The 27,326-nt window shown below is 30.5% G+C and overlaps 2 protein-coding genes across 5 annotated transcripts; both read right to left on the minus strand.

Annotated features, from left to right (window-relative positions):
• Positions 1–4,661: 4,661 nt before the first annotated feature.
• Positions 4,662–6,258, minus strand: LOC112507753 (transcription factor MYB36-like). The gene is made up of 3 exons (XM_025112443.1): positions 6,117–6,258; positions 5,869–5,998; positions 4,662–5,607 (listed from the first exon to the last, which is right to left on the minus strand). Exons 1-3 carry the CDS (start codon positions 6,250–6,252, stop codon positions 4,803–4,805), a joined length of 1,071 nt encoding a protein of 356 aa, XP_024968211.1. The 5' UTR covers positions 6,253–6,258; the 3' UTR covers positions 4,662–4,802.
• A 10,907-nt stretch (positions 6,259–17,165) lies between these two features.
• LOC112507120 lies at positions 17,166–24,953 on the minus strand. 4 transcript variants are annotated; one of them, XM_025111555.1, is made up of 12 exons: positions 24,771–24,953; positions 22,104–24,599; positions 21,930–22,034; positions 21,654–21,806; positions 19,085–19,248; positions 18,793–18,940; positions 18,537–18,599; positions 18,291–18,413; positions 18,106–18,193; positions 17,459–17,718; positions 17,302–17,366; positions 17,181–17,232 (listed from the first exon to the last, which is right to left on the minus strand). In XM_025111555.1, the coding sequence occupies exons 2-10, from the start codon at positions 24,492–24,494 to the stop codon at positions 17,552–17,554; spliced, it is 3,402 nt and encodes a 1,133-aa protein (XP_024967323.1). In that variant the 5' UTR covers positions 24,495–24,599; positions 24,771–24,953; the 3' UTR covers positions 17,181–17,232; positions 17,302–17,366; positions 17,459–17,551. The 4 variants fall into 4 exon arrangements, with proteins under 4 accessions (XP_024967322.1, XP_024967321.1, XP_024967324.1 ...); XM_025111554.1 differs by having other exon boundaries at positions 17,166–17,366; positions 22,104–24,596; XM_025111553.1 differs by having other exon boundaries at positions 17,166–17,366.
• Between the last annotated feature and the right edge of the window lie 2,373 nt (positions 24,954–27,326).

Consider the following 27,326-nt stretch of genomic DNA (forward strand, 5'->3'; position numbering starts at 1 on the left):
GACCCTTTTGGGACCAACACTTTGGAATGTCCAAGGACTTATTTGTGCCAAAAAATTGTCCAAGGACTTATTTAACATGTTTTGAAAAGTTCAAGGACTTATTTGTTCCAAAAAAAAGTTCAAGGACTTAATCATTCCAAAYAAGAAAGTTCATTGGTTTTTATTGTACTTTTCCCTATTTTTTATTGCTTATAAAAATAACTTATTAACTTATTTCGTTTTGGTATTAGTAATAAGCTATTTTAAGTGCTTGGATAAACAACTTATATGGTACCAAACCGGTAATAAAGAGTTTTTGAAAAAGTTAAACTATTCTAACTTATAATAAGTTGATAAAGACTTTTGTAGAAAAATATAAGTTGTTCCAAATAAGCAATTCAAAATACCCCCTAAAATTGAACACCAAACTTGTTTTATAAGGGAAAAGTCTGAATAAATCTAAGCAATTTTTTCATTTTGAATGGTTTAATTCTTAAAAATAATTTTTTTCATTTTAAATGATTAAGCCGCTGAACTATTTTTTTTAAATGAAAAAATTGTTAAACCTTTTCATTTTGAATTATTAAATCCCCAAAAAATTTCTTTAATAAATAAAGCATCGAACTTTTGCTAGTCGATTACATGTAACATTTTTTGAATTAAAAAGATATAGGTAATCAATTTAAAAAGTGCGATGCCTTATTTATTAAAAAAATGTTTAGAGACTTAATCATGTAAAATTTATAAGTTAAATGGGTTTTCATTCAAAAAAAAAATTCACAAACTTAATCATTGAAAAAAAAATTAATAGGTTTTTCATTAAAAAAAAAAAGTTGGTTAGATTTATTCTGAACTTTTCTCAATTTATAATAGTATTTCATTTATATCCCATTTCTTTTCTAACTTTTATTTTTTTTTATCCTTATCATTTATTTATTTAATTTAAATAAAAATATAAGTCATTTGGATAAAAAAAAGAAAAGAAAATATAAGTTCAAAATATATATAAGTTACATTAACAAAATATATTTTATAAATAAAAAGAATGAAATGGAATATCAATAAAAACTTAAAATTAATCAAAATTATCAGATAAAAATAATAATAAAAATCGAATATTTCATGTTCGATTAAATATTGATTGTGAACTTAGACAATTTCTTTTATTATAATCAAAGCTAAGATGATTCAACAGATATGGTTAAAAATATGGATGTATCTGTTTTTTGAAATAAAAATACTCCCCTTTGTATTTTTTTTTTCAAATGAAAATCGGTAAACATAACAAACAGTGAAACAAAACAAATTTATCAAAAAACGATCATTTTATTTTTTTAATTGATCCTACATATTTATTTATTTGTTCATTTGTTTTTCAGAGTACTACAATTCTTTCTTTACCTTATATTTGTCAATGTGATTGCGTGAATTTGGACTTTGAAAGGAGCCCAAGACCTTGAGATGAGTCCAAGATTATGAAGATATGAATTTTTGTATAAAAAATTTATGGGTCTTCTTTTTATAAGGTTAATCCATAGCTATGACAAAAGCCTTAAACAAACAATCGATTGTGTAGTTATATAAATTAAGATCATTCACAAGGACAATTTCATGGTTTAGAATGTAAATCTATATTGATGATCTGTAATTTAGGTAATGTTTGTTTTTTAAGATGTGCTGAAGTCTTATTTCACTTATGATTTATAAGAGGTGGTACTGAAGTCTGAATCAATGAAAATGTTTGTTTGTTTTTGTAAAGTGATAAACGTCTGAATTTGTTTAAGTTGTCTATTTTACACATTAAAAAACTTTTAATGTTGAATTTATAGATAAATTTATACAAATTCACATATTTATTCATCATCATTATGAAATTTACGTCTAAATGATATTATTGACATTCATTTAAACGAAAATATGTCATTAACGGTGTTTAACATATTTACATCCTATTAAAATATATTAATTGAGAGAGGTGATGATTGATTTGGTAAGGATCGATTGAGAGAAATGATCGATTGAGAAACGTCGTTGTTGAGAATTTGAAGAACAACAAAAAACAAATAAGACATAAATGCCCCTGTAAAATCGAAAAAAAACAAACAGCTTGAATGGTTGTCTCTTAATGAATTAATTATCTTTTTGATGTTCATCACTTTATTTGACCGTAAATCTACCTAAATATAACAGATGTTTGTTTAACAACTGGTTACATTTAATTTAAATATAAGGTAAAGATCTCGTTATAATGTTTATATACATTTATGTTATACTGTAAGAATGTAAATTATATGCAAGAGCTGTGGCATAGGGAATAAGGGGGCAGGCTGGTGCCAAGGCCCCCTCAACATAGTGAGCCAAACCCTAAAGTATGGATGCATGCATGACTTTCTAAATTATTGTTTTTAAAAATATTAAAAAAGAGTCTCAACTCTTTAATAAACCGGTACTATTTTTTTCAAACGTTAAAGAAATATCCTAATCAAAACTCTCGATCACAAACATTTAAAGGCAGATAATTCCTATCCTTGAGGATTTGTGCCCCCGTTGTCTCCCTACTTGGGATCATTATAAATGATTGAAGTGTATCGTTCATGGTATATAAAATATTCAGCCAGAGCTGCTCCTACCATTGTTGCATGCGACTGCTCCAAAACATCATTCTCACTCTCACCTCGGTGCTCTTTTATCAGTGAGGTAAATTAGTATTTACTAAATTTGATTTGTTTTTAAAAGTTACATATCAAAAGTCCAGAAGAAACCTGATGAGTGATTGCTAAACATGTAAATATACTTTTATTTAAACACCCACAATTACATACTCATGGTGATAATCTTCTGGATAATGTGATTACTATGGAAAATAATATTAGTGGTTTTTTGGTTTGCGGAATTCGAGGGAATTTGATGGAATTGGAATGACAATTTTTTTGACTAAACTTCAATTCTTTTGTTTGGTTCAATTCTTGAAATTGATAAAATCCTTCAAAATTCTATTGAATTCTACAAATTAATGAATTCATCATTTCTTGGCATGATGGAAAGAACTGAATTCCATCATCAACCCACCACTAATCACCTGTCTACCACTGTAGTCGTGCAGCTACCACTCTGCCACTCATTTCCCCACTCTGTCCCCTCCCCTACCGCCTCACCCCACCCTGTATGCCCCTAACAACCCCAACTATGGAGCAAGAGTGGTGGGGGCAGGGTTTGGGGTGGTGGGACAGGGTTTGGGTAGGGTGTGGGCGGGGCGATAGATGAGAGAGTCCAAACAAAGATGATTGTTCCAATTCTTTTGAGAGATTTCATTCCAATTCCTACCAACCAAATACGTGATCAAATTCAATTTCAATTCCTTCAAAGTCAAATTCCTCTGATGGATTTCAATTCCATCAAATTTCATTCTATGAACCAAACACCCCCCTAATAGAGTTTAGAGATTGATGTGTCAAACTTGGGAGAGGTCAACATAGATTATTTGATTCGACCTTCAATCCTAAGCTATCTAATTAACTAGCACGTGCGATTAAATTAGACCAACATACATTAATTTTGAACCATATCAACTTCATATTTTGAAGTATTTTTTTAGTCTGAGAAATAATTTTCTTTTCTTTTAGAAGAATTTATATTTGCTTTTTTATCTTCCAAATCATCAAACGTTGTTAAGTTGTTATTTATATTGTTGTTATTTTATGACAAAGCATGATTTTAGACCATCGATCATCCAACCCCCAAGAAAAAACTAAAATTCCTAACTCGTATGTGCTTAGAATCGAAGATGTTTCATTGTCTAGTTGCATGTGACTAGAAATTGAACTACGAACGTAACATGGAATCTATGGACACCTAAATAACTAACATTAAATTGATAACAAGCAACCACACATAAATCAACCCCAAATGAAAATCCTAATTATCAGTTAATATGTATTTGTTACAGTAAAAAAACGTTAAAAACCAAATAATCTAAAATGTATAACATTAATATGCATTTGCATTTGTTACAGTAAAAAAAACGTCAAAAACCAAATAATCTAAAATGTATAACATTAATATGCATTTGTTCATACCTTCTAGTGTCTCGCTAATTCTTATTTGTAATATATGTCCTTTTTACTGTCAAAAAAAAAACTAGAATGTATAACATATTATTTATACTTTCGTTTTAACTTTTAGTGGATGTCAACATGTAAAAAAGTCATTTGAGTCGAATCTAAATGAGATTGTGTCTGAGGGCAAGTTTGTTAGCAGCTTAACGAGCTTAGTGAGACTAATAACTTATTCAGCCGGTTATATATGATGTTTGATAGTGACTTAATGATATAGAAATTGTCTTATTCACTAACCTTCTAGGGAGGAGGTTTATGTAGAAAACAACGTTTTTTTTTCTTTCTAAACCTACCTTCCAATTAAAAAACATGTTTTTTCCATTTATGAAAAAAAACCCTCTCAAACAAAATTCTTTCAAATCTATACAAACAGATTAATTCATACAGACAACTTTATCCATACATAACGACTTTGTGTCAGGAGTCGATTATTCACGTAAGTTCATAATCAAACATGCGACTACATGAGTGTTTAAACTTATATATTCAAATATCTTAACTTGAAAAGGAAACGAAGAAACACAGATGAAAATAGTTGTATTAGATGTATATATATTCGGCAAACATAACAAGAAATATTTGACACGACGTTATTACACGAATGTACACATTACTTACCATATATCTACGCTTATATATCTGTTTTCTTGACAATTAATTTTGAATGAAACTTGATGAACAACAACAATCCATCATTACCCTCTTCTTTCATTGTACTCTATGCTGGCCTTGCACTAATTCCTGGAACTTCATTTCTGTCTGTTTGTGATCAAGAACATCAGTTGAATCCCAAGAGTTTGAGGAGGCTGAATTTGCTTCAAATTCGTTAGACCACCAAGTCATGCTGTCTTTGGCACCATGCATGTCCTTGAAACAATCAAACTGATCATTCATCTGCCCTTCTAGTGGTGTAGCTCCTTTGTTGCTCAACAGTTCATCGATTTCAGCTTGAAATTCCCAGCACTGCTGTAATTCCATGCTTGGTTGCTGTTTTGTACAATCCGATTCCGGGACAAGTACTGATGATGACTCTGGAATGTTAATTCCCATTGAATTCTCCATTCCATTTATCATCATATTACTTATTTGGGAATACTCTTGCTGAAGGGGGTTATTGGATTGTGCATAATATTCTATCTTTTGAGGGGTAGCAGGTGAGAAATTTTGCATCATCAGAGCGTTAGAGGATTCATTCACCAACTGGAGACTATGCATCATTTTTTCTTGAATAGGGTTCAACTTGCAAGGCCACATGGAAGTATTATGATCATAGTGAGAGAAATTAGGGTTTTCAAGGCTTTGAAGTTGCATGTGCAGTTGGAGTCTTTCAACGGCCGAGTTGCTTAGGGTTTCTACTCCGCTGCTATCTTTCGGATCCTGGCTTGAACCGGAGAGCCTATTGGCCTGAGATTGTTTGCGCCTTCCGAGTAACTTCTTCTTCAGCCTGGTGTTCCAGTAGTTCTTGATGTCGTTATCTGTTCTACCCGGCAACTGAGCAGCAATTATGGACCACCTATATGATTTTGTATCGAATCAGACACCGGATCAGATCGTATATATACCATATAAAGGAGAACAAACAAGAAACGAAATTGCTAGAGCTGAGTGGTTAGAAATGAACATAAATATAACAATAAATCTGAATATGAGATGGGATGTATATATTCTTAGAACAAAAGCTTGATGGACAAATGCAAAGGACAAGTAACTTTGGTTAAAACTTGAAACCAACATGGCACATGATCAGAGAGAGAAAATTATGAAAGATCAAAACCTGCTGCCGATGCTAATATAGAGGCTGCAGATGATGTTGTCTTCTTCTTCAGAGAATCCTCCATGTTTGATGTTGGGTCTCAGGTAATTCAGCCATCTCAATCTGCAACTTTTCCCACACCTCTTGAGCCCTAAAAATGATCAATTTGTTAAGTTTAAACTTCATATATATAATGGTACCATAAGAAACGAAAATCTTGAAGAAGATCTACATAGAAATTATGTATATACATCGATGAGAATACATACCGACTTTTTGGGGTAGAGCGATCCAGTTACCACCAGTACCATACTTTTCGATATAATCTTTGAGCTTAGCATCTTCTTCAGAAGACCATGGTCCCTTTTTCACATTGGTTTTGTCACAGCATGGTGCTCTTCCCATCTTTCTTCTATTGTTACGTCTTGGTCTCCTCTTAATTGCTCTTTCTCTCTCTAAATCGACAAGCAGAGATCGTATGTGCCTCTGATTAATTGGTTGAAAATGGACGAAGGAAGACCCATGATTTATAGTAGGTATGAAATTTTGGGTTTTGATGTGATACTTAATAAACAAACCAAAAAGAAACAAAGAAAAACGAAAGTCGTACACTCTTCTAGGGTTTGGGACACACATTTGGATCAGTTCATTCTTACTTTTAGCGACTTATTATTATCATATTGCCATAGGCTAAAAACACCTATACTATACGTTTAAGAATCATGGATGTTTCTGCCTCCTATCTAATTTCACTTTTATTTCATTAGCAAGTTAAATCATGATCATATATCCTTAGTTAAAATCTTTTCAATTTTAATTTTAATTTTAATTCTGATATATAGCGATAATTAATATGCATATAGACTCGTCGTATCCTTGCAACATAGTTATCCATCAGTCATTAGATTGTCAAGGTACGTATGCTCGTTCAAAGATTGATCGATCTTCAGATCAATTACGAAAAAGTTACATCAGCATGGGGACGATGACAAACACTTGCATCCACCGAGTTGACTATGAGACATCCGGGACTTTTAATCCAAAAACGAGGCTATATGATATGTCGTTACCATTTTAATGTTAAACCAGTTATCTTCGAAATATAAAATGTATAAAGTATAGTCTATTTTAACATCTGAGTTCGCATGTATTTAATTATGCTAAAAAAGATAGAAGGAAAGCTCCATTTGTTCTACTGAAAATTGTGAATATTAAATTTTGGATTCTTAGAAATTGATCCATAAGTTGGAGGAAAGTTGAAGTTAAACATGAAATCTAACAAAGAACTAATTAATTCTATTGCTTTTCTAACACTCATTTCATGATCATTGAGTTTTTGAACCTTGTTATTACGGGTTTAAAAATGATTTGTAATATGATGTGTGTGTATCTTTCTAGTTTACGATTCTCCAGGTAACCATCATCAATACAGATTTATAATAGATAAGAGATAGAGAGGAAGATCAAACGAGAACATTCTCGAAGTAAGAGAATAATAAAATGGTTTAAGTACATGTGATTATAGAACACGGTCAAGATAAGGTTGAGCGGGCGACTTGACCCGCGACTTCAGATCACGACCAAAGTCGTGTGAATCACATATGATCTTTCACGTGACGTTGGTATAAATCACACATACACACACACACACATATATATATATATATATATATGCTACAGTGGTTATTGTATGTTTTAAAATATCATTTATATAAATAGTTCTTAAAACTGAATTTTATAGTTTACAACCTTATGATATTACTTGCATTACAATGAAAATCGATTTTATAAAACGATAAAATGTCGATCTAAACGTCATAATATATTGATTTATATAATTTAAGTTTATAAGACCAAATTATTATATGTTTTACAACGTATTTTGATGTCTTAACAAGTTTTTTCAAACACATATTTGAAATAAATGGCTTATTAAGTTTTTTATATGACTATATTTTTTAGAAATGTTTTCTGAAGATGTTTTTTATAAAACATTTTTCAAATAATGTCAATAAAAAATTTAATAAGATGCTCTATTTCTAATTAAGTTATGTTCTATCAACTTACTGTAAGATGTCTTGCGTTTTTAACGTCATATTTTTTAGAAATGTTATAACAACTTATTGTTACACATTTATATAAAATATATATTTGTTTGTTCCTATAAATTTATGGCCAATGATGCAATTTGTTATAAGATTTAGATATTTTTTGGTGTTCAATGAAACCGATTTTGTTATGGTGTTCTATTTCAAGCCCTTTTTCACTTTTTTATTTTAAGGGATAACTTAATTGGTAAGACTTAAGTTAATTTGCTCCCCAAAAGATACAAGTTTAAGATTATTGAGGCCACCGGAAAGTTTGTCTTTTAAGGTTCAATGGAATTAATCGAAAGTTAATTACACTACAACAAAATTGGGTTTATAGGACACTCCCAAATTCTAAGTGTCCTAATAGACCTTTTTATGGACTTAGTTTATAAGACCAAAAAAATATAGTGTTTTATCTAAAGGTGTTGTATTAAGTTTATATGACGTTTTTTGATGTCGTAATAAATTTTTTAGGACACTTTTAATATAGAACGTCTCATTATCAACTTTATAGAACACTATTGGAAAGATTATCCTATAAAAAAAGTGTCCTATAAAATATTGATTTTATAGGACAATTTCTCAAAAGTGTCCTATAAAGTTGTTAATGCGACAGTTTGTATTAAAAATATCCTCAAAAACTTGTTAAGACGCCTAAAAGCGTCATATAAACTTATTACAATACCTTTAGATAGGACGCTTATAAAACGGTCTATTGGAACACTTCGATATTGGGGGCATCCTATATACCCAATTTTTTTGTATAGTGTAAACTAATCTAAATACTCACGGTTAAAAAAATATCCATACATTTTTATATATTATATTTAAAGGTAAGAACAATTAAATTAGTCTTTTTTTTAAATGTAGAAATGCAATAAATAATCATTTTATTATTTTGTATTTAAGCTTTATATAAAACTTGTTAAAAACTATTAATATTATCTTCAACAATTTTTATTTATATTTTATATTTTTAATAATATAAGCATGGTTAGCTGTCCACTAAGAGAAGATGAAAAGGCAAAAGCTTCAAGATTATTTAATCTCTTGTAGTTAAAGCATTGCAGACTTCTTGTGCTTGGCTCCTCCCTCTTTTCCAATTATTCTTGCTAATTAATTTTCAGAGCAGTTGCATTCATTTACTACACAAACATGTATATGTGTCTACGCATACATGATGTATGTATATATACATATGCATATATATATATATATATATATATATATATATATATATTCCTATAATACTTTAACTTTTCAAACAATGCATGCCGTAAGGCTATTACGTACGAAAGGTTGAATACCTCCGATATGAAGTATCGAGGTTTATAATATGAATTGCATACACCACATGCATACATCATACAGATACAGATATATATATACTATATTATAAAGCATTTGACAAAAACTCTTAAAAACCATTTTTTATGCGTAAAGTACTGTTTAATAATGCATATTTCTTAAAACTCAAGATTGCAAGTAGATTATGCGTAAGTACGACTTATTAAAGCTCCATATCTGAATTCATGTAACTAACTGCAGATAAATATAATCAAATACAAGATAAACATCTCATTTTAAATGTAAAAAATCTAAAATATAATTACGATAATTATTGAATTCTAACAAAATACTTAATTATTATCTTTATAAAAAAATTATATTATTAAACCAAATAAAAATTACTTCGTTATTAAATATAAATTAAATTATAATAAAAAAAAGTTGAATTAGAAAATTACACAAAAAATATGAATTTTAAATAGTTAATTTGATACTAATATCGATATATTCTTATCAACTTTTTATTATATCTTCAAATTTATATTTTATTTAAAAAATAAAAACATTATCGTTTTTTCAAAATTCACATAAAACCATATTATAACATCAATTGAGATAAATAATAAAATGAAATATTAAAATCAAGATGTATCTCGCTACATTGCGCGAGTACCCTTCTAGTATATATATATATGTATGTATAACTTTTACGGTTTTTTAAATGAAAATGGTAAATATTTGTGTAATCATCGATCGTTGATTACGGCATAGTTTTCAACCTTTAGTTTTGATTAAATATTTTGTAAATGTAGCTTAATTAGGGTTGTTTTTAAACCTATGGAAGGTGTGTAGAGAATAAACAAACAAAGAAGAAAAAAACCAAAGAGATGAATTTCAAAAGCTTTATTGAAGAGGGGTACCACCTCATTGACCTAAGTTTTCCAACACATTAATTATTTCCTTAACTTGATTAATTATATATGTGTATATAATATTATTGCATTCCTTCATGAACAAACACAAGGGGTCCTACTCCAACTCTTGATTTGAAATATGACAACCTATAACTCCATTTCAACTAATTTATTACCATATTTTAACATTTTATATATATATATATATATATATATATATATGACTTTCTTTTATTGCTAAAAACTCATTTTTATTGTTATAATTAAATATAAAGACATAATAATTATTTTGAACAAATAAAATGAATCACTTAGGTATGATATTTTATATTTGAACCACAATCATAAACCATCTAATTTGTATAAACCGTGCAAATCACCTTCATCTGTCGATTTCATCGTTTAATCTTATGAAATTTTTTCATGGAATTGTTTAATCTTGTGAAATTGTTTCATATAATACTTTTTTTTATGAAGTTGTTTTATATATGGTTATGAAATCGTTTCATATAATACTTAATGAAATTTTAATGAAACAGTTTCATGTATTTCTCTAAAATTGAAATAATGAAGATGATATAATATCTATGATTAAGACCCTCCATAGTATAAATAATTAATCAACCTCTCATAATTAGAAAAAAATGAACAAAATGAAAAATTATGATTTGGTGAATGAGGCTTGTACAAATAACGTGGTTTGCAAAGTAAACATTTTCTATATATATACACTAGATGAGTACTCGTGTAATGCAGCGAAACACATCTCGATTTTAATGTTCTATTTTATTCTTTGTCTCTATCGATGTTGTAGTACGATTTTATGTGTTTTTAAGAAAACAATAATGATTTTATTTTTGAATAAAATATAAATTTGAAGATATCATAAAATTTTGAAAAAAAATATATCAATGTTGATATCAATTCAACTATTTAAAAGTTCTTATTTTTTTATGTAATTTCTTTAATTTATTTTTTATTATAATTTAATTTAAATTTAATAATGAAATAATTTATTTTTGATTTAATAATCTAACATTTTATAAAAATAATAATTAATCCTAATTATATTTTTGATTTTTTATATTTAAAATAAGATGTTTATCATGTATTTGATTATGTTTATCTGCAGTTGGTTACACGAATTCAGATATGAAGTTTTAATAAGTTGTACTTACACACAGTCTACTTGTAATCTTAAGTTGTAAGTAATATGCATTAATAAACAGTACTTTACGCATAAAAAGTGGTTTTTAAGAATTTTTGTCAAATGCTTTATAATATAGTGTATGTGTATATATATATATATATATATATATATATATATATATATAGTGTTACCTTTTTTAAAATGGTTGTTTTTAATTATATATGTGGTAGAATTGAACCAAGTAAAAGTATAAATTTTGGAATTCATTTTGTAATTTAATAAAAATGTTTAAATTAATTAGAATGAATTAAGATATTATACATCAATCATTCCTGTTATATCAATAAAATGGAATCCATAAATTTTGAGAAGTAACAGAAATGGTTCTTCTTGTCTTTGCTTCCACAAATGATTCTCTCTCTCTCTCTCTCTCTCTCTCTCTCTCTCTCTCTCTCTCTCTCTCTTCATCCAATATTGACAAATGCATAACAAGACTTGAAAACTGGAGAGCTGCTGAAGCTCTTCTTATTTTTTTTCCCCATAACAAGGAGATAACTCTGGGAACCCAATTAATCCACCACAATACCAATCTATCATTGGCTGCTGCTACATTATTGACTTTTTTGTCCCCTAACTCAAGATTTTTCCCCATAATATAACTTTATTTATCTAAATATGATATATATATATATATATATATAAGCGGTGAATCATATATAAATTGTCTAAAACTAAGAGATCGTAAAAACTAGTTTGTATATGTTGTTTCATAAATGAAGCAATACATATGAACATGCACTATTGTTTCATATATGAAACTTCAATGAATAAAATAAACTCATAAATCTATACTATAAAATTTATATATGAAACAACAACACAAGACTAAAACATGTGAAATAATATGACTCATATCGTAAAATCAAACTCATTTGATGGTCTAGTTTTCACATGTAAAATGACCACAAAGCATATGTTACAAAAATACTATATTCTAATATTAAAAAATATAATTAACACCATTAATATTATATTAAAATAAGTAGTAAAAAATAAGGAGTTTTACAATTATTTATCATTAAGAAATTTTCATATCTCATACCATGCATAATCCTTACATGTTATGTTATGGAATGTAAAAAACTTTTTAAAATCATCAATTAGTATCATTAAATATGAAATTTAAAAACCATTTTCTAATTTAATCATAAATCCTAAACATTTTAACAAGTAAATATTTTATTATAAATATAAATTAATTAATACTTAAGTATCATATAAAATATTAATTAATAATAATTAAAGACATATATAATTAGAAGAAAGTAACCTTGATTTGTAAATAAATTTATTGATCTATAATTAACAAAATTTGAGGACCAATATATCAAAGTTTCTCATGTCAGAGGTAAGAAAGTAAACTCCAGAAACTTTAGTGAGCTCGTTGGACTTAAACTTCAGGATCTCAACATGTAGACGATCACTGTGAGATTTCTAGAGACCTTTAAGCTTGATTGGTTTGATTTTGAAAAGGCATTACTCAAGAGGCTGAAATGTAATTTTATAGAACTAGTGACAATTTTGGAAATGGAACTTTCTAGAACCCTTTAACTATTTTGATTTATGGATCACTAAGCTCATTTTATTATTCAATGCTGAAAAATAAAAAATATATAATCTTTACACTCAAATTTCATTACAAGTATATATCACGTCAGGATTCATTGTGATAAGCAAGCAAGAAGGAGAGGCTAGAAAGGCACAAGATTTCCAATTTTAAGAAGATTGACACCGCGATCTAGTAATGCCTCTATATTTAGAAAGATCCCTAGTTTGGATCTTAGGTTTGGTGTCAGTACTGAGTACCTTGCCCTTTTTTAAGCTCTCTATTTCGGCCTTCAACGTCAATCAATCTACTCCAACCTCTTCAAAAAGGTGTTCCAACAGTGTTAACGGTCGTTGCAATTTGCAAACGCTTGTGAAAAAGGTGGTAGACGTTATAATTAAATTTTGGTTGTTATTGAAATTGTTGATCTTTTGACAATTGATTAGGTTATTTTACATTTGTTTCTTTTAAATCTCTTTGTTTAATATATATATAAATACATGATTGTTTCATGATGATGAAGACAAAAGATTGGTGCTTTCAAATTTCAATGGCTAAAAGTTATTGCATGACCAATTTAAGTCTCATGATTACATCATATTTCCTTTTCATTATTTATAGGTTGAATTGAATGGAAATAACTTTTTATTGAAAGATGATTATGTTTTTTATAGGATTCTTTTGTCGTTCATGTTATCATTCTTCGATTATTTCTTTACTTCAAACACAGTACTTATCTTTATGCAAAGTCAATTCTAATATTGATTTTCTCATGTTATGATAATTTCTTCTTGATTCTATTTAACATCAGCGTTGACAAATATGTTTACTTCTCTCTGAACTCACCTTAGCTACTAAAAATGGTACATTTTGATTGCAGTACATTTATATACAGACTTAGGAGAAGAAGTCAAATCAAGTTGAAGTACGTTGAAACGAGGAATATCGTGTGGTTTTATTTAATTCGTTGAAATTTATAATATAAAGTTTAGTGTGTGTTGGAAATATTTGATTTTATAGAATTTTTTTGTTAATTGTTAATATGAAAAACATATAAATGAAGGGGTTGTTTGTTTACCTCTTAATAGTTCCATTAAGAGGTAACCTCTGAATCATTAAGAGGTGAATCTTGTTTGACAAAAAAAAGTTTGCCTCTTAATGGTTCTAAAACCCTCCGAATGATTTTATGATTTTATATCTTGGATCTCCCTTAACCATTAAGAGCCCTAATTTCATTGTACACAATTACCAAATAATTATAATTCATTTTGCACATATCATAAAAGTCTCTTAATAATTCTGACCACTTGATCATTCAGTAATTGCCAAACAGCCCTGAAGTGACCAAAAGAGCATTAGTTAAGAGGGAAAATCAGAATGTGTGTGTAGATGTGTTTTTGGTGAAGTCCAAACTTGTTGACATTATTGCCCTCCTTTTCACAATGTTGTCGGGATAACTCATATTTATTTTCATGTAATAAGTTATATATATATATATATATATATAACTTATTTTCACTTTTTTATATTAATTTATATATTTTGTTAACATATTTAAAAAATAATTAAAATACAAACATAATTTTATGCTAGAAATTAAAAAAATATAAAATACACTAATATTAATCTTTAAAAAAAAGTAACACTAAATAGTAAATAGTAATATTGATTCGACCAAATATGTTCAATCAAGTTTGAGAGGATTTGGTGATGGTATCTCAAAATTTCATTGAAGATTTTTTTAGAATTCATATGTAAAACTTTGAAATACTTGTGTTGAATTATCTACCTCTTGAACAAAATAAAATAATAATTATAAATTAAAGTTATTAATACAAAAGCTTGTATAAAATTTACAAGACACAAAAAATAAAACAAAATTAAAAAAAATATATTTTATAATAATTAAAAATTTATATATTTTTTGTATCAATTTTAATTTATATTTTTTTAGAGATTTATTAAAAGAATTTAAAATGGTTATGAAATGATATAAATAATAACATAAAAATGAATGTATATGAAAACACGATTCTCATCCAAGTATACGAGTTTTAATAAGAATCAGTGACTGAACAAAAACTTATGTTCTAGAGTGGAGGTTTTGTAAAAATCTCGGTAGAAACCTGTATTATAGATACTCTTAATTATTGTTTTTTAAATTCCATTGAATGATGGAAAGTTTTTACTCGAAAAGTTTAAACCAGACTAGAATTGCGGAATATTTATGAGGATGGCCAATAAACAATCGGTTTAACAAAAATAAAAATATTATTTTATGGGAATATCTAAATATTTGGTTACAAAATTGATTACCAACAACTTCAATCGGTTCTATATGGATCTTGCTATAAAAAACATCAATATGAGAAGACATTTTTCGGCTCAAACGACAGTTGAGACTAGAAGAGGGTTTAGAATCAAACCCAAAACTTATCTTGTATTTGACAAAATTATTTACCTCATTATCAACTGAGCTATGCACTAAAATATTTAAATATAGAACAGAACAAAACAAAATTATAAAGAATTACGATTAGCCAATTATAATTTTGTCCTATTTTTTAAATTTAAAGTTGAGTCAACTTATTATATAAATAATTCATCTATTGCCAATATAACGTGTCCATTTCTTTATCCACAAAAGCAGAAAAAAAGGTCCATCTTTCGTCACTAGGGTTGACCATTTACGACTATACACATTATTTTTATCTTCCATTTTATTTATTTCTTTATTTTATTCTAAAAGTAATTAAATGCATTATACAATTTAAATCTTTGATCATTTTTAATCTTAAACCAATCCATGAATTGCATTTTAAAAGAGTGTTTATCATTAGTGGTCGATCAAGTAGATTGATCTAAATTCTCACATAACTCTTGTTCTCACCGAGACTCAATCATATAAATCAAATGGTAAAACTGGTTTCTTTATTGTTTAATGTAATAAAATTCATATTATATAACGTCAAAAAGAATAACAGAGTAAAGACAACGTTTTCAGGTGAAAAGGTAACAAAACGGGAAGAAAAAAAGAGGCCTCTTTTTAAAGTGGAAAAGTAAGGTGAAGAAGGAAATACTTGGATGCATTAAGAATGGTTTGTTTGTTTGTTTTCTTTGTGTTTTTTATTTATTTATAATTTATATTAACGTGATACAACCCTTTAATTATAACTAATCAATACTAAAACGATCAAATTTCATTATCTAAATAATCGATTTTCTTTTTGTGCATTTGTTTATTTATAACTGAATGAGTTTTATTAATTGTTATAATTTATTTAAATTTATATGAACGCAGCAAACAGACACATTTGTTGACATATGAACCCTGAATCTCCACTCCCTATGTTTTTTAATATATATATTTTGATTCTTGGGTTCAAAATATAATAAGGATAAGAATTAATTGTGATTATAATAATATGTATTTTAAAAAAGGTCAACACTACCCTTCTAACAAACCCATTTGCATGAAGCATCCAAGACAAGACATCATTAAATTCCCTTTCTTAATTCTTTTACATCCAAACAACAATATATATTTACATGATTTGGGGTCCAAACTCCTGTATACAATCTTGATTAAATATTACAACATACACACATATATATATATATATATATATATTGCCTTTATCATTATAGATGTTGATAATGACTTGGACCTTTCTTAAACGCGTTGTCGAGTCTGAAACCGTCAATCATGAAAGTGAAGAAAAACAAATGGAAAGATTACGTTATCTGGTTCTAAAAAAAGTTGTTTTGACGTATGGGTATTTGCTTTAACATCATCATCTAAAGTATTCATTCGATCCAATCAGTTCATATAAACTTCACAGATTTTAGGTTTTTCGATCAGATAGTAAAAAAAATAAAACAAAGCTAATAGCACCTAATTAAAATCAAATCTAAAGCCTCATACCATACTAAAAACAAGATTCCTTTTTCAGATTTTATTGGGTTTTTTTAACTTTTTCAGTGAAGAGAAATATTTTGTCTGTTGGCACGTGTAAGGAAGTGAACAATTTGACTTATGAATACAAAAAGTCAAACCGCGTGTAGCAGGTTCAGAGCAGTTTGTGAGGTCAGGGAATTTGACTCTTTTGGATTCGTCTTCCCCAAGTCAACAACCACCCTCAAAAAGTCAACCACACTTCATCCATCCTTACCATATGTCTACAATAAAATTCATTAAAACTCTGTAAAATTTCTTCTCAATCATGAGTATCAAACACAGATTTTAAAACTAGTTTGAATCAAATCAATAATCAGCGAAAGGACGAATCGATTCAAAATTGACCAAGCTTCTATGTTGTAAAATATAATATCATCCTGCTAAAACAGAACACTACAGTATTCAGTAATATTATGTTATACACGTTATCACATACCAATCTTTACCTTTCTTTGCCTGTGGGAGCACTAGCTCCTCAACAAAACCACAGAAAAACAGAGCATCTCTCCACCTGCAGAACAAAATCAACGCGAATGAGGGATATCGACTGATTTGGGAAGTAGAGTATGGAAAAAAAAAATATGTGCTTTATGGTCATGTGACCTTGTCTACAACTTTGAAGCATTTGCGCTCATGACCAGAGACTCCATTTTCAACGCATGGGCCAAGTGATGGCTTCATTTGTGGATAAGCATATCATTTCACATTGATTGCTGCGGCCATGGTTCTCAACTTATGAGAAATTTCCAGAAAAGATGGTCTCTCTTGTGGATCGGCAGACCAACAGCTTCCCATTAACGACTTCCATTCAGGATCACACCATGTTGGTATCGTTGGACGTAACGAGTTGTTCACAATTCCTCCTATAAAAAATCTACCAATATCATATTCCCAATCCCTGCATCTTATCAAAACTCTACTTTTTTTTCACGTTATTATAGATACCTATTTGCCGATTCTTATGGTTACAAAAAGATCAGTTAGGTCTACAAGATTCAAGTGCTATGTCATTACAATCCAAGCAGCATTTTCAATATTGACAAGTAGTCCAGTACATGTTCCCAAAACTATCTGCCCAATCACTCAATCAGACACTACAATGTTCCTACAATAAAATAATTTAAGAGGCCTTCGAATCCATAACATGAGAGATCATTTTCCATTTGAGTTTTTCTCTTTTCCCAAAAATCCTATATGCAATAATGCCATGAATCAACATAAACGCATAATGTTGGAAGCAAACAACATACCAATTATGGAAGCACAATGCATATTTGTATAAGGTTCGTCTCCAGTGAGCAATTCCCACATGACAACCCCGAACGAGTAAACATCAATCTAATTTTTGGGAAGAAAACGTCAATAGATAAATGATATTACAATAAACATTTGCAAAGAGAGGGTATAATCCTAGTAAGTTAATCAGGTGATATACCTTTTCTGTTACCATGTGGTTTTTTCCACTAAGAAGCTCGGGTGCCATCCATGGCAAGGTTCCACGAACACCACCAGACACCTGTGTCTGTTGTTTAACCTTTGATAGGCCAAGATCTCCTATCTAGGAAGTTCAAAAAAGAAACATATGCGAGAATGATGAATGTGTCCCTTAATCCCAAAAATATGTGCAAGACTATCTTTTCTGGGATTTCCCAAAAACAAATACAACGACAATCAAAATTACCTCTTTCTCACTAGAAATCAATACAAAATATTTGTCATATTGATTTTGGTTCACAAGATTCATCTGTTTACCACATATGCACAATCAAATGTTGCATTTATTTTGGTACAGAGGAAAGTAATAATAACAAAACCTTGACGATAACCACCATCCATCCAGATTAGTTTCAGTAAGCAAACTAAGTTGCATAAGGACTCCAAACATGGATAGCATCCTTCCATGTCCCAAAGTGGTTTAACATGATCAAGTCACATACCTTGCAAATTGGTCTGTGTGGATCTCTCATATTCACCAGCAGATTTTCACATTTTAGGTCAAAATGCACGATATTCTTTCCATGCAAATATTCCATTCCAAAAGCAGTATCCATAGCTATAATAAGTCTTTTACGCCGATCTATAGTTCTGTCCACAAGATGGAGTTACACCATCATATTAATTCCACAACAGAAGAAGAATGACTAGGTACATACAAGAGACAACTCTTAAGCATATAAAATAAATATATAAAATGTGCTGGTTCACAACACCATTGGATGAAACTGTTACCTGTCTTTTTTCTTTAAAAACTGCTTCAAAGATCCATTAACCATGTACTCTGTTACGGTTGCCAAAGAACCATCCGGCCCATCACGAACTATACCATAGAAGGAGACAACATTCGGGTGGTGTAATGAACTTAACATCAAAGCTTCCTTCCAGAAATCTGCAATCTGTACTCAAAAATAGAAGCAGGGTCAAGAGAAATTTAGAAACAACCATCATAAAACAAAGAAGGAAAAAACTATTTTCAAGCAAATTTAGAAACAAATCAATAAACTGACATCTAATCATGTTCAAAATATTGGGGCGCTATTCAAATCCATGCTATGAAACTCCACAACAAAGATCTTTTACCTGGACAAAATAGAACAAGGTCAAAAAGGTAGTTTCTGGCTGGCAGTCAAAAACAGTGGTAGTCATCAGCCATTGGGTTAGGCAACTAGCCCAGGTCTACTGAACAATGCATACAAGTGAGATTTTTACTCATTTTGCATAAAGGAACTAATTTAGTGTTGAGTCGAGCCTAAATTGTTAAATTTGAAAGGTCAATCTAGCATATTTACTTAGCAATCAATGTTAGCCCATTTGATCAAATATTGCACATATTTCTCAACTTTCTACCAAGGTTCTGACAATAGCAGCGATAACAAAGGTATTTGACATTAAGGTTTCCAGCTTTTGTGGGTATCTTTCAACAAGAAAAAATGTATGATCAACTCTCTCCAATTACAGTTTACAGATGAAAATTGCTGGTCAATGATTTATATGGATTTCAAAAGTTCTGATATCTAGCATGACTAGTCAGTTATTCTTTTTTCTAGCTGATAAGAGCTGTTATTTGTAGTTAGTTCTTAGGACCATTTCATTCAACCTCTATCTTTAATATGTAGATTTCAGTAGAGTTTTCTTCTATCATGATACTTTTTTTAGGCTGCCAAGATAATTGTACCATGTCCCAATTTAATAGCACAAAAATTCAAAAAACTAATCTGGTAAATAACTTTCAGCGAATGACTAGATTACAAGCATCTTCTAGGTAGGTATTGAATACTTTTGACAAAATTTAACACTTGTGTCATGGAAGAGTACAATTGGAAAACGATCACCTTTCAACCAAATCAAGATTTCATGTTATCTAAAGACAATATGTGGCAAAATTATACCACAAATTGTACGAAAGAAGAAAGAGCGCGTTCATTTGGGACATCCTAAAATAGTAATCTGGTAATTACAACCGGGATCAATCGAGTAATAGGAACACATGACATACTTGACTCACTGACCTCTTAACCAAGTAGTAGTTGACCCCCTTCTCAAATCACACAAAAATGTAGAAAAGATTACAAAATTTCCGTTATATATTGATCTTTGTTGAATCAGCAGAAAACTCAATATCCACCGATCACAGCCGTGTGTGAGCAGTACACTGAATGATATTGTTTCAACGGTGTTACACAAAGGCATAAGGCTAAATTAAAACACCACCATAACATTAGGCTGCCACCCTAAGATTACGCTAAATGAAATTAGGGATGAAAACTACAAAATAGTGATAAATAGAAAACTGCAAATTGGCAATGAAATTGGTGATGAAATACAATAATTCGGTTATGAAATCGATCACATGAAACTAAATCTTATAAACTAAACCCTAAAAAGCTCTAAATGTTAAAGAACAAACCCTAAAACCTTAAAGAATAAAATGATGAGGCTCTAAAATGGCGTAAGGTTATGTCAAACATCATTAAGCTTTTTTAAACCAAGCAGCGTAATGTATGGTTCTCAGCCACCATAGTGTTACACCTTTTATTGAAAATGTCAAAACTATTTCGTTTTTAATAAAGTAAAAAAGACAATTTGTGAACGATTAAGTGGCTGACCAATTAAGGCCTGGTTTATTCTTTAATGAATGTTGTAGTTACCTTCCTTCACTTCTGATTTACCCAAAGCATCTCAATAAATCAGGTTTGGAAGGATCTTACAGAAAATCATGAAGCGCCTTGCCTAAAATGTGATAACAGAACAGGTTGTTAAACAGTCATCCGATTAGCAAAATAGATAATGGAGAAATATGAGAAGAAAGATTACAATTACTGACTTTCTGTCAAGCATATTATAGAAAAGAAAGCTAATCTGATTTTAAAAGACCATAAACGTTTTACTCATTTATTTTGAAGTAAAACTAGAGGTCAAAGGCTTTAATTCGGGATGGTAGGAGCATTGCCTCGACTTTGTCTCATTATTTGTTTGATAATGCTGCCACGTTTATGTTCAATTTCACGATAATGTTCATGATATGACATCTATACTAGCAATTTTCTTATAACTTTCTATAAGAAGGGTTCACAAACATTTTTCTAAATCCAATTTTTCAGCGGGCGCCAAAACTAGCCATTCGTTTTTGGAAATTAATAGATGGAAACCATTCGCCATTTTCAGAATAGACGGTATGACAATAAATGCAAGATATGACCAACAAGCAAAGTACACAGAAGTTTAGCATCAAACTCTGGTGAAAAAACAATTTGACTGTACCAATATGACCATGAAAGAAAGAGAAACACAATATCCATACCAAACGCTCCCTTTCAGATGGCTTCCCAGCAAAGCAACTGGCTTTAATTCTTTTAATTGCAACGTCAGAACCCTTCCACTTTCCATGATAAACAGCTCCATAAGTACCAGATCCTAACTGGCGTATCTCCTCCAAGTCATCGTTTTTTATGGTCTAGAGACAAATATAAATGCAGATTAAATGGTAAAGCTTAACTACCAAAGAGCACCAATCACATACATTAAATATAACTCATTTTTTGCACATTCAGAAAAAGGAATACAAGTATAAACAAACCTGCAATCCCCTAGCAATAGCTTCTTCCTCGGCTTTCGTTGGTTCGATCTTTGAATTGCTTTCAGTGCCAGTATCAGAGTCCAGCTCCAAATCCCCAGGTGCGTCCTACATCACAACAGATGATGAAATATAACTCACATTTATACGAAGGGTGAAGGAGTACGATTCACTCACCACAACATCTAACTCATGTGCGGTTTCCTCTCTGACCTCAGCAGCATTCTCCGTGGCAGAATCAACAACTTGAGCTTCATCTTTTACCTCCTCAGCACACTCTAGTGCCGCTTTCTTAACAGATTCAACAAATTGAGGCATATAACTCAAAATCTCAACTTTGAGATCCTCCTTTTCAGGAGAATGAGGAGTATTATCTCCATGAGGGTTTGCAGCTCTAGCTACTTGTTCAACGGGTAAGCAATTTGGACCAACAGCTTTGTTGGATTCCATCAAACTTGTGTTCTGTGTTCTGTCTGGGACAGGCAACATGGTGGAGTTCTCAACATTCGCTTCGCCTTTCAACTCTTTTCTTTCAGAATCATCTTTTCCCTCTATCTTCATCAATGATTCAGTGCCATTGGTATTTCGTATTGCTTCTTTATTCATTGTGTTCAGAGAAAGAGCTTTACCATCAACCAAAGTTGGTGATTGGTTACACCCTACTACAGAATCACTAGGATTTGAACAGCTAGTCAAGTTAGAAGGAGATTGGACAGGTTCAGGAGACACGTGGTGATCCTCTAGATTGTAAGAATTTGGCATCAATTTTAAAGGGCGTACTGGATAATAATCAGGAACATCAGCCCCATCGTAACCTGCCAATTTAGGAGCGGATTCCACCAGAGGATTCTGATTTTCTGCCTCCATTTTAATCCTAGGAATATAATCTGTTGTTGTCTTGATAAAGTTGTTTGTACCATTCTCTTGCTGAGGTGAAATGGATGCTTCATTTGTTGGAGACCCATGCATCGGACTTTGAACATCTCTCCAGAAAGAATTTGCACGTACATGTCCATTAGATGGTGCATGGTGAAGATTATCCAGTTGATAAGCATATGGAAAATTCCCATATCGAGCTACACGCTCCTCGTACGGAGTGTGGAAGTGAGAACCAGTAGCTATGGGTTGATCATGAAACAACTCACTGCCAAACTCATGCCTGTGACGGATATAATGTGAACGCTCGTCATGACGAACATTAGGTAATGGCATGTGAAGGCTATCTGGATATGCAGTGGGTGCAACAGCAACATTCATACCATTTCCGTCTAAAATGCAGTGATCACTTGGTCTTCCACCTCCCAGGTTATGTGATCCAGGTTCCTCAGCATGTGTGTTTGCCTGATGCGGAAGCACCCATCCTCTTTCATGAGGGTGCGCCTCATTATAGAAAGGTCTAGGATCATTATGCTCTCTAATGTAGAATTGATGAGGAAATTTCAGTTCCGACATATATGCTTCCCTACTAAGGGAGCTTTCTGCACCTGGATTGGCAAACTGATGAAAACCATTCCCTGTGTTGAGCAATTCTGGAGCTTGGTTTCTTGGGAATGGCGGGTGACAGTGGTCACAGACATTGTTTCCTTCGAACATGTTGTTTCCATGCAGTATGTTATTAGGAAAACCAGCTTTTTCACCTGATATAGGTGGTGAGTGTAACCAAGTAACATTCTCTTGTAATTGGGACTGGTGGTCAACTGGGGAAAGATGATTAACATGATGCTGCCTGAAGTAATCTTCAGAAGGACCTCTGTCAAAAATTCGGTCTGGTGGTTCACCATAAGGAGCATGGTAACATGAACATGAAGGCGAAGTTGGAAAGTCGTTTGCAGGCTGCATAGGAGAAGAGTAGTATGCAGGGCTCCTTGGAGGCTCCATCTCATTATACCTATGGCTTAGAGACTGTTGGTGCTGCAATGAATCCAGATGAGTGATGGTAAGGTGATGCAAGTTAAGCGGTGATATGGGCGACTCAAAATTCCTCTGACTATGAATACCACCATCCAAATTTAACTGATTAAAGTACTGGTCTGTCAACTGAATGTCATCCAGAGGAGCCATTCCTTGAAACTCACTCATCTGCTGCTTAACAGACTCAGGGGAGTCATTAAGACTGTTCAAAGCATCTACATACCTTCTTTCACTTTCCCTCCCATCCGCATCTAGAAAATGTAATGGATCATCCAGTTCAGAATTCGAGAACAAAAATACCCTGAGCCTAGTAAACCCATCCCCTGAACCCAACTTATCATACTCCTCCATCATATTCATCACATCATCATCATCTACAACTGATACAAGGGCATCAAGATCCTCATCAGGCTGCTTATATTTCAAAACAGTCGCGCCCTCGAACAACTCTTTCATCCTCGCCATTAGTTCTTCGAAACCAACATCCCTAGGAACACTCAAAATGCGTGTCTCCCCGCCTACATACCTAAGCTTCCCGTCTTGTGGACGTGGCAATATGCTACCATTAAAGCTACATAAAATCTTCACACGAGGAGTATCCTCATTATAGTTCCGTAGTGAACGGGGAGAGATTGTAAATGCAGTAGGGCTATCCATTTAAACTTGTGTTTCCTCGATGCACTAATGAATCCTTCAAAACCCTACCATTGACGTAACACAATCACAATCGCCTCGAATTTTCATTTGCCACTCCTGACTCTTCTGATCAACAACATTTGTAATTCAATAAAACGTGTGCCCAATACAACAAATTAAATCGAATAACCAAGCACGCAAAACACACGATCTAATTCAATCCCTAATTTTTACCAAGATTCACCATCCGAAACCAAAAACAAAAGCAAACATGTAGAAAAAATCAGATTGAAGTACCTGAAATTAGCGGTTGCAATAAAACCGATGAACACGAAATGCGATATCTTGTTCCCAGCTACTGAAATCGATAAAAAAAACAAATTTGAATCCGAATTTTGTGCCCTTTCTATGCGGAGAAATATGCATTTATAAAATCCTAAAGATAATGATAAAGATGGAGATTAGATCAAGAAAGAAGGGTGAGGGTGAAATCGGAAGTAATGGTGATGGGAGAAGGAGGAGGAGGAGGAGGAGGAGGGAAGCAAGAACGCCATTTTTGTTTTCATGATGAATGATTATGATTCCCGGGGGGTGTCAGTCAGGATCACACGTGTCGACATAGCGTCCCTCGAAGCTAACTGCATTTCGGCCATGGAATGTTACATTCACGCGCCGAGTTTGGTGCGTGTGCATCTCTCCGGTGGGTAATTGTCCGATTTGTCCCTTATACGGAGACGATGCTATTCTAAAAAGGGTAAATTACATAAATTGGGAATTGCTGTTACAATTAAAATTTTTAAGTTGTTTTCATGGATGGAATGTTACATTAATTGAAGGGGGATATTGGTCATTTCATACATTCTTTCTAATTTTTTTTATCAAACATTAAATATATATATTTATGCTTATATTTTTTTATTAACCTGTTTTACAAGTAGTCCGGAGTCATCGTATTTAAACCTCCGTGAACACAAAATAATATTTATTCATTATTGGATTGAAACTTGGGACCTCCAGACACTTTTAACCTTTGGAGCTCAACCTCAAACCAATTAGGCACCACCCTTGTGGTTTTACTTATACTTCTTTGTAACAGACGTATTAAAATTATCTTGAATTTTTAAAAGATGTTAGTAATCAAGTAATATATACAAGTTTTTTTAAGTTGTACAATCTCCAACGATCTTCCATCTATATTATCTTTGTGCTATGAGAGCCGACGGCCCATGGTAGTGGATGGTTGGGGCATCACCGACCATCCACTGTAATACAATTTTGAACACAATTTCTAAAGTGTCATATTAACTTTAAAAATTATTTAGAAATTACCTCCACTGTAAGGAGTTCTAATTAATTTTAAAATGACACATCATCATAAAAAAAACTTTAATCAAATAACAACAAAACTATAATTTTTTATTATGACTTGATACCAAATAATTATTCACATAATACAGTGAGATATATCTCGATTTTAATATTTTGTTTTATTTTTTGTCTATGTCGTTATTATAATACAATTTTATATGATTTTGAGAAAACAATAACGTTTTATGTTTGAATAAAATATAAATTTGAAAATCTCATAAAAAAAGTTTGTCGACATTAATATCAAAATAGCTATTTAAAAGTTTTTGTTTTTTTGTGTAATTTGTTTAATTCAATTTAATTTAGATTTAATAACAAAATAATTTATGTTTTGTTTAATGATATAATTTTATTTACAAAGATTTTGTTTGAACTTAATGATTATCCTAATTATATTTTAGATTTTTTATATTTAAAATGAAATATTAATCATGTATTTGTTTTTGTTTATTTGAAATTAGTTACACAAATTCAAACATGGAGCTTTAATAAGTTATACAGACGAACAATCTACTTGCAATCTTAAACTTTGAGTAATATGCATCAATAAACAATATTTGATGCTAAAAAATTATATCAAATGTTTTATAATATAGTACAGATAATCATCATAAAATAAAATAAATGAAACAAATAAAATATTTAATTTAATCTATACTATATTATAAAGCATTTGACAAAAACTCTTAAAAACCATTTTTACACATGAAGTACAGTTTATGGATGCATATTACTTAAAATTCAAGATTACAAGTAAATTGTGCATAAATATAACTTATTAAAGCTTCATGTTTAAATTCGTGTAACTAACTGTAGATAAACATAATCAAATAGAAAATAAACATCTAATTTTAAATATAAAAAATCTAAATTATAATTAGGATAATCGTTGAGTTATAACAGAATACTTAATTAGCATATTTAAAAAAATATTTTTTAAACCAAAAATAAATTAATTTGTTATTAAACTTCAATTAAATTATAATAAAAATTTGAATTAAAGAAATTACATAAAAACGAGAACTTTTAAATAGTTAATTTGATAACAATATCGATTATTTTTTTAAAATTTTTATAATATCTTTAAATTTATATTTCATTTAAAAATAAAAACATTTTATTTTTCTCAAAACCATATGAAATCGTAATATAACATCGATAGACCCAAAGTATAAAACGAAACATTAAAATCAAGATGTATCTCACTGCATTGTGCGAGTATCCTTTTAGTTAATAAAAATGTATTTGATTTAATAAATAAAAAACAAAAAAGTTATATTAAACACACACCATTTAATAAATGATCATGAAAATGATAGAAATGGATCCTATAACAATAATCGAATCATAAAGAAAATTATATGGACATCAAATTCAAAAACTTTTAAATAAACAATAATGTAATTTTATATATGTTAAGTTTATATTTTTATTATGTAATTTATTTGATTGTATTGTAATATAATTTGTATTTTGCATTTATAT

The sequence above is a fragment of the Cynara cardunculus genome (genome assembly GCF_001531365.2).
Source record: "Cynara cardunculus var. scolymus isolate 2C chromosome LG 2, CcrdV1, whole genome shotgun sequence".
Taxonomy (NCBI): domain Eukaryota; kingdom Viridiplantae; phylum Streptophyta; class Magnoliopsida; order Asterales; family Asteraceae; genus Cynara; species Cynara cardunculus.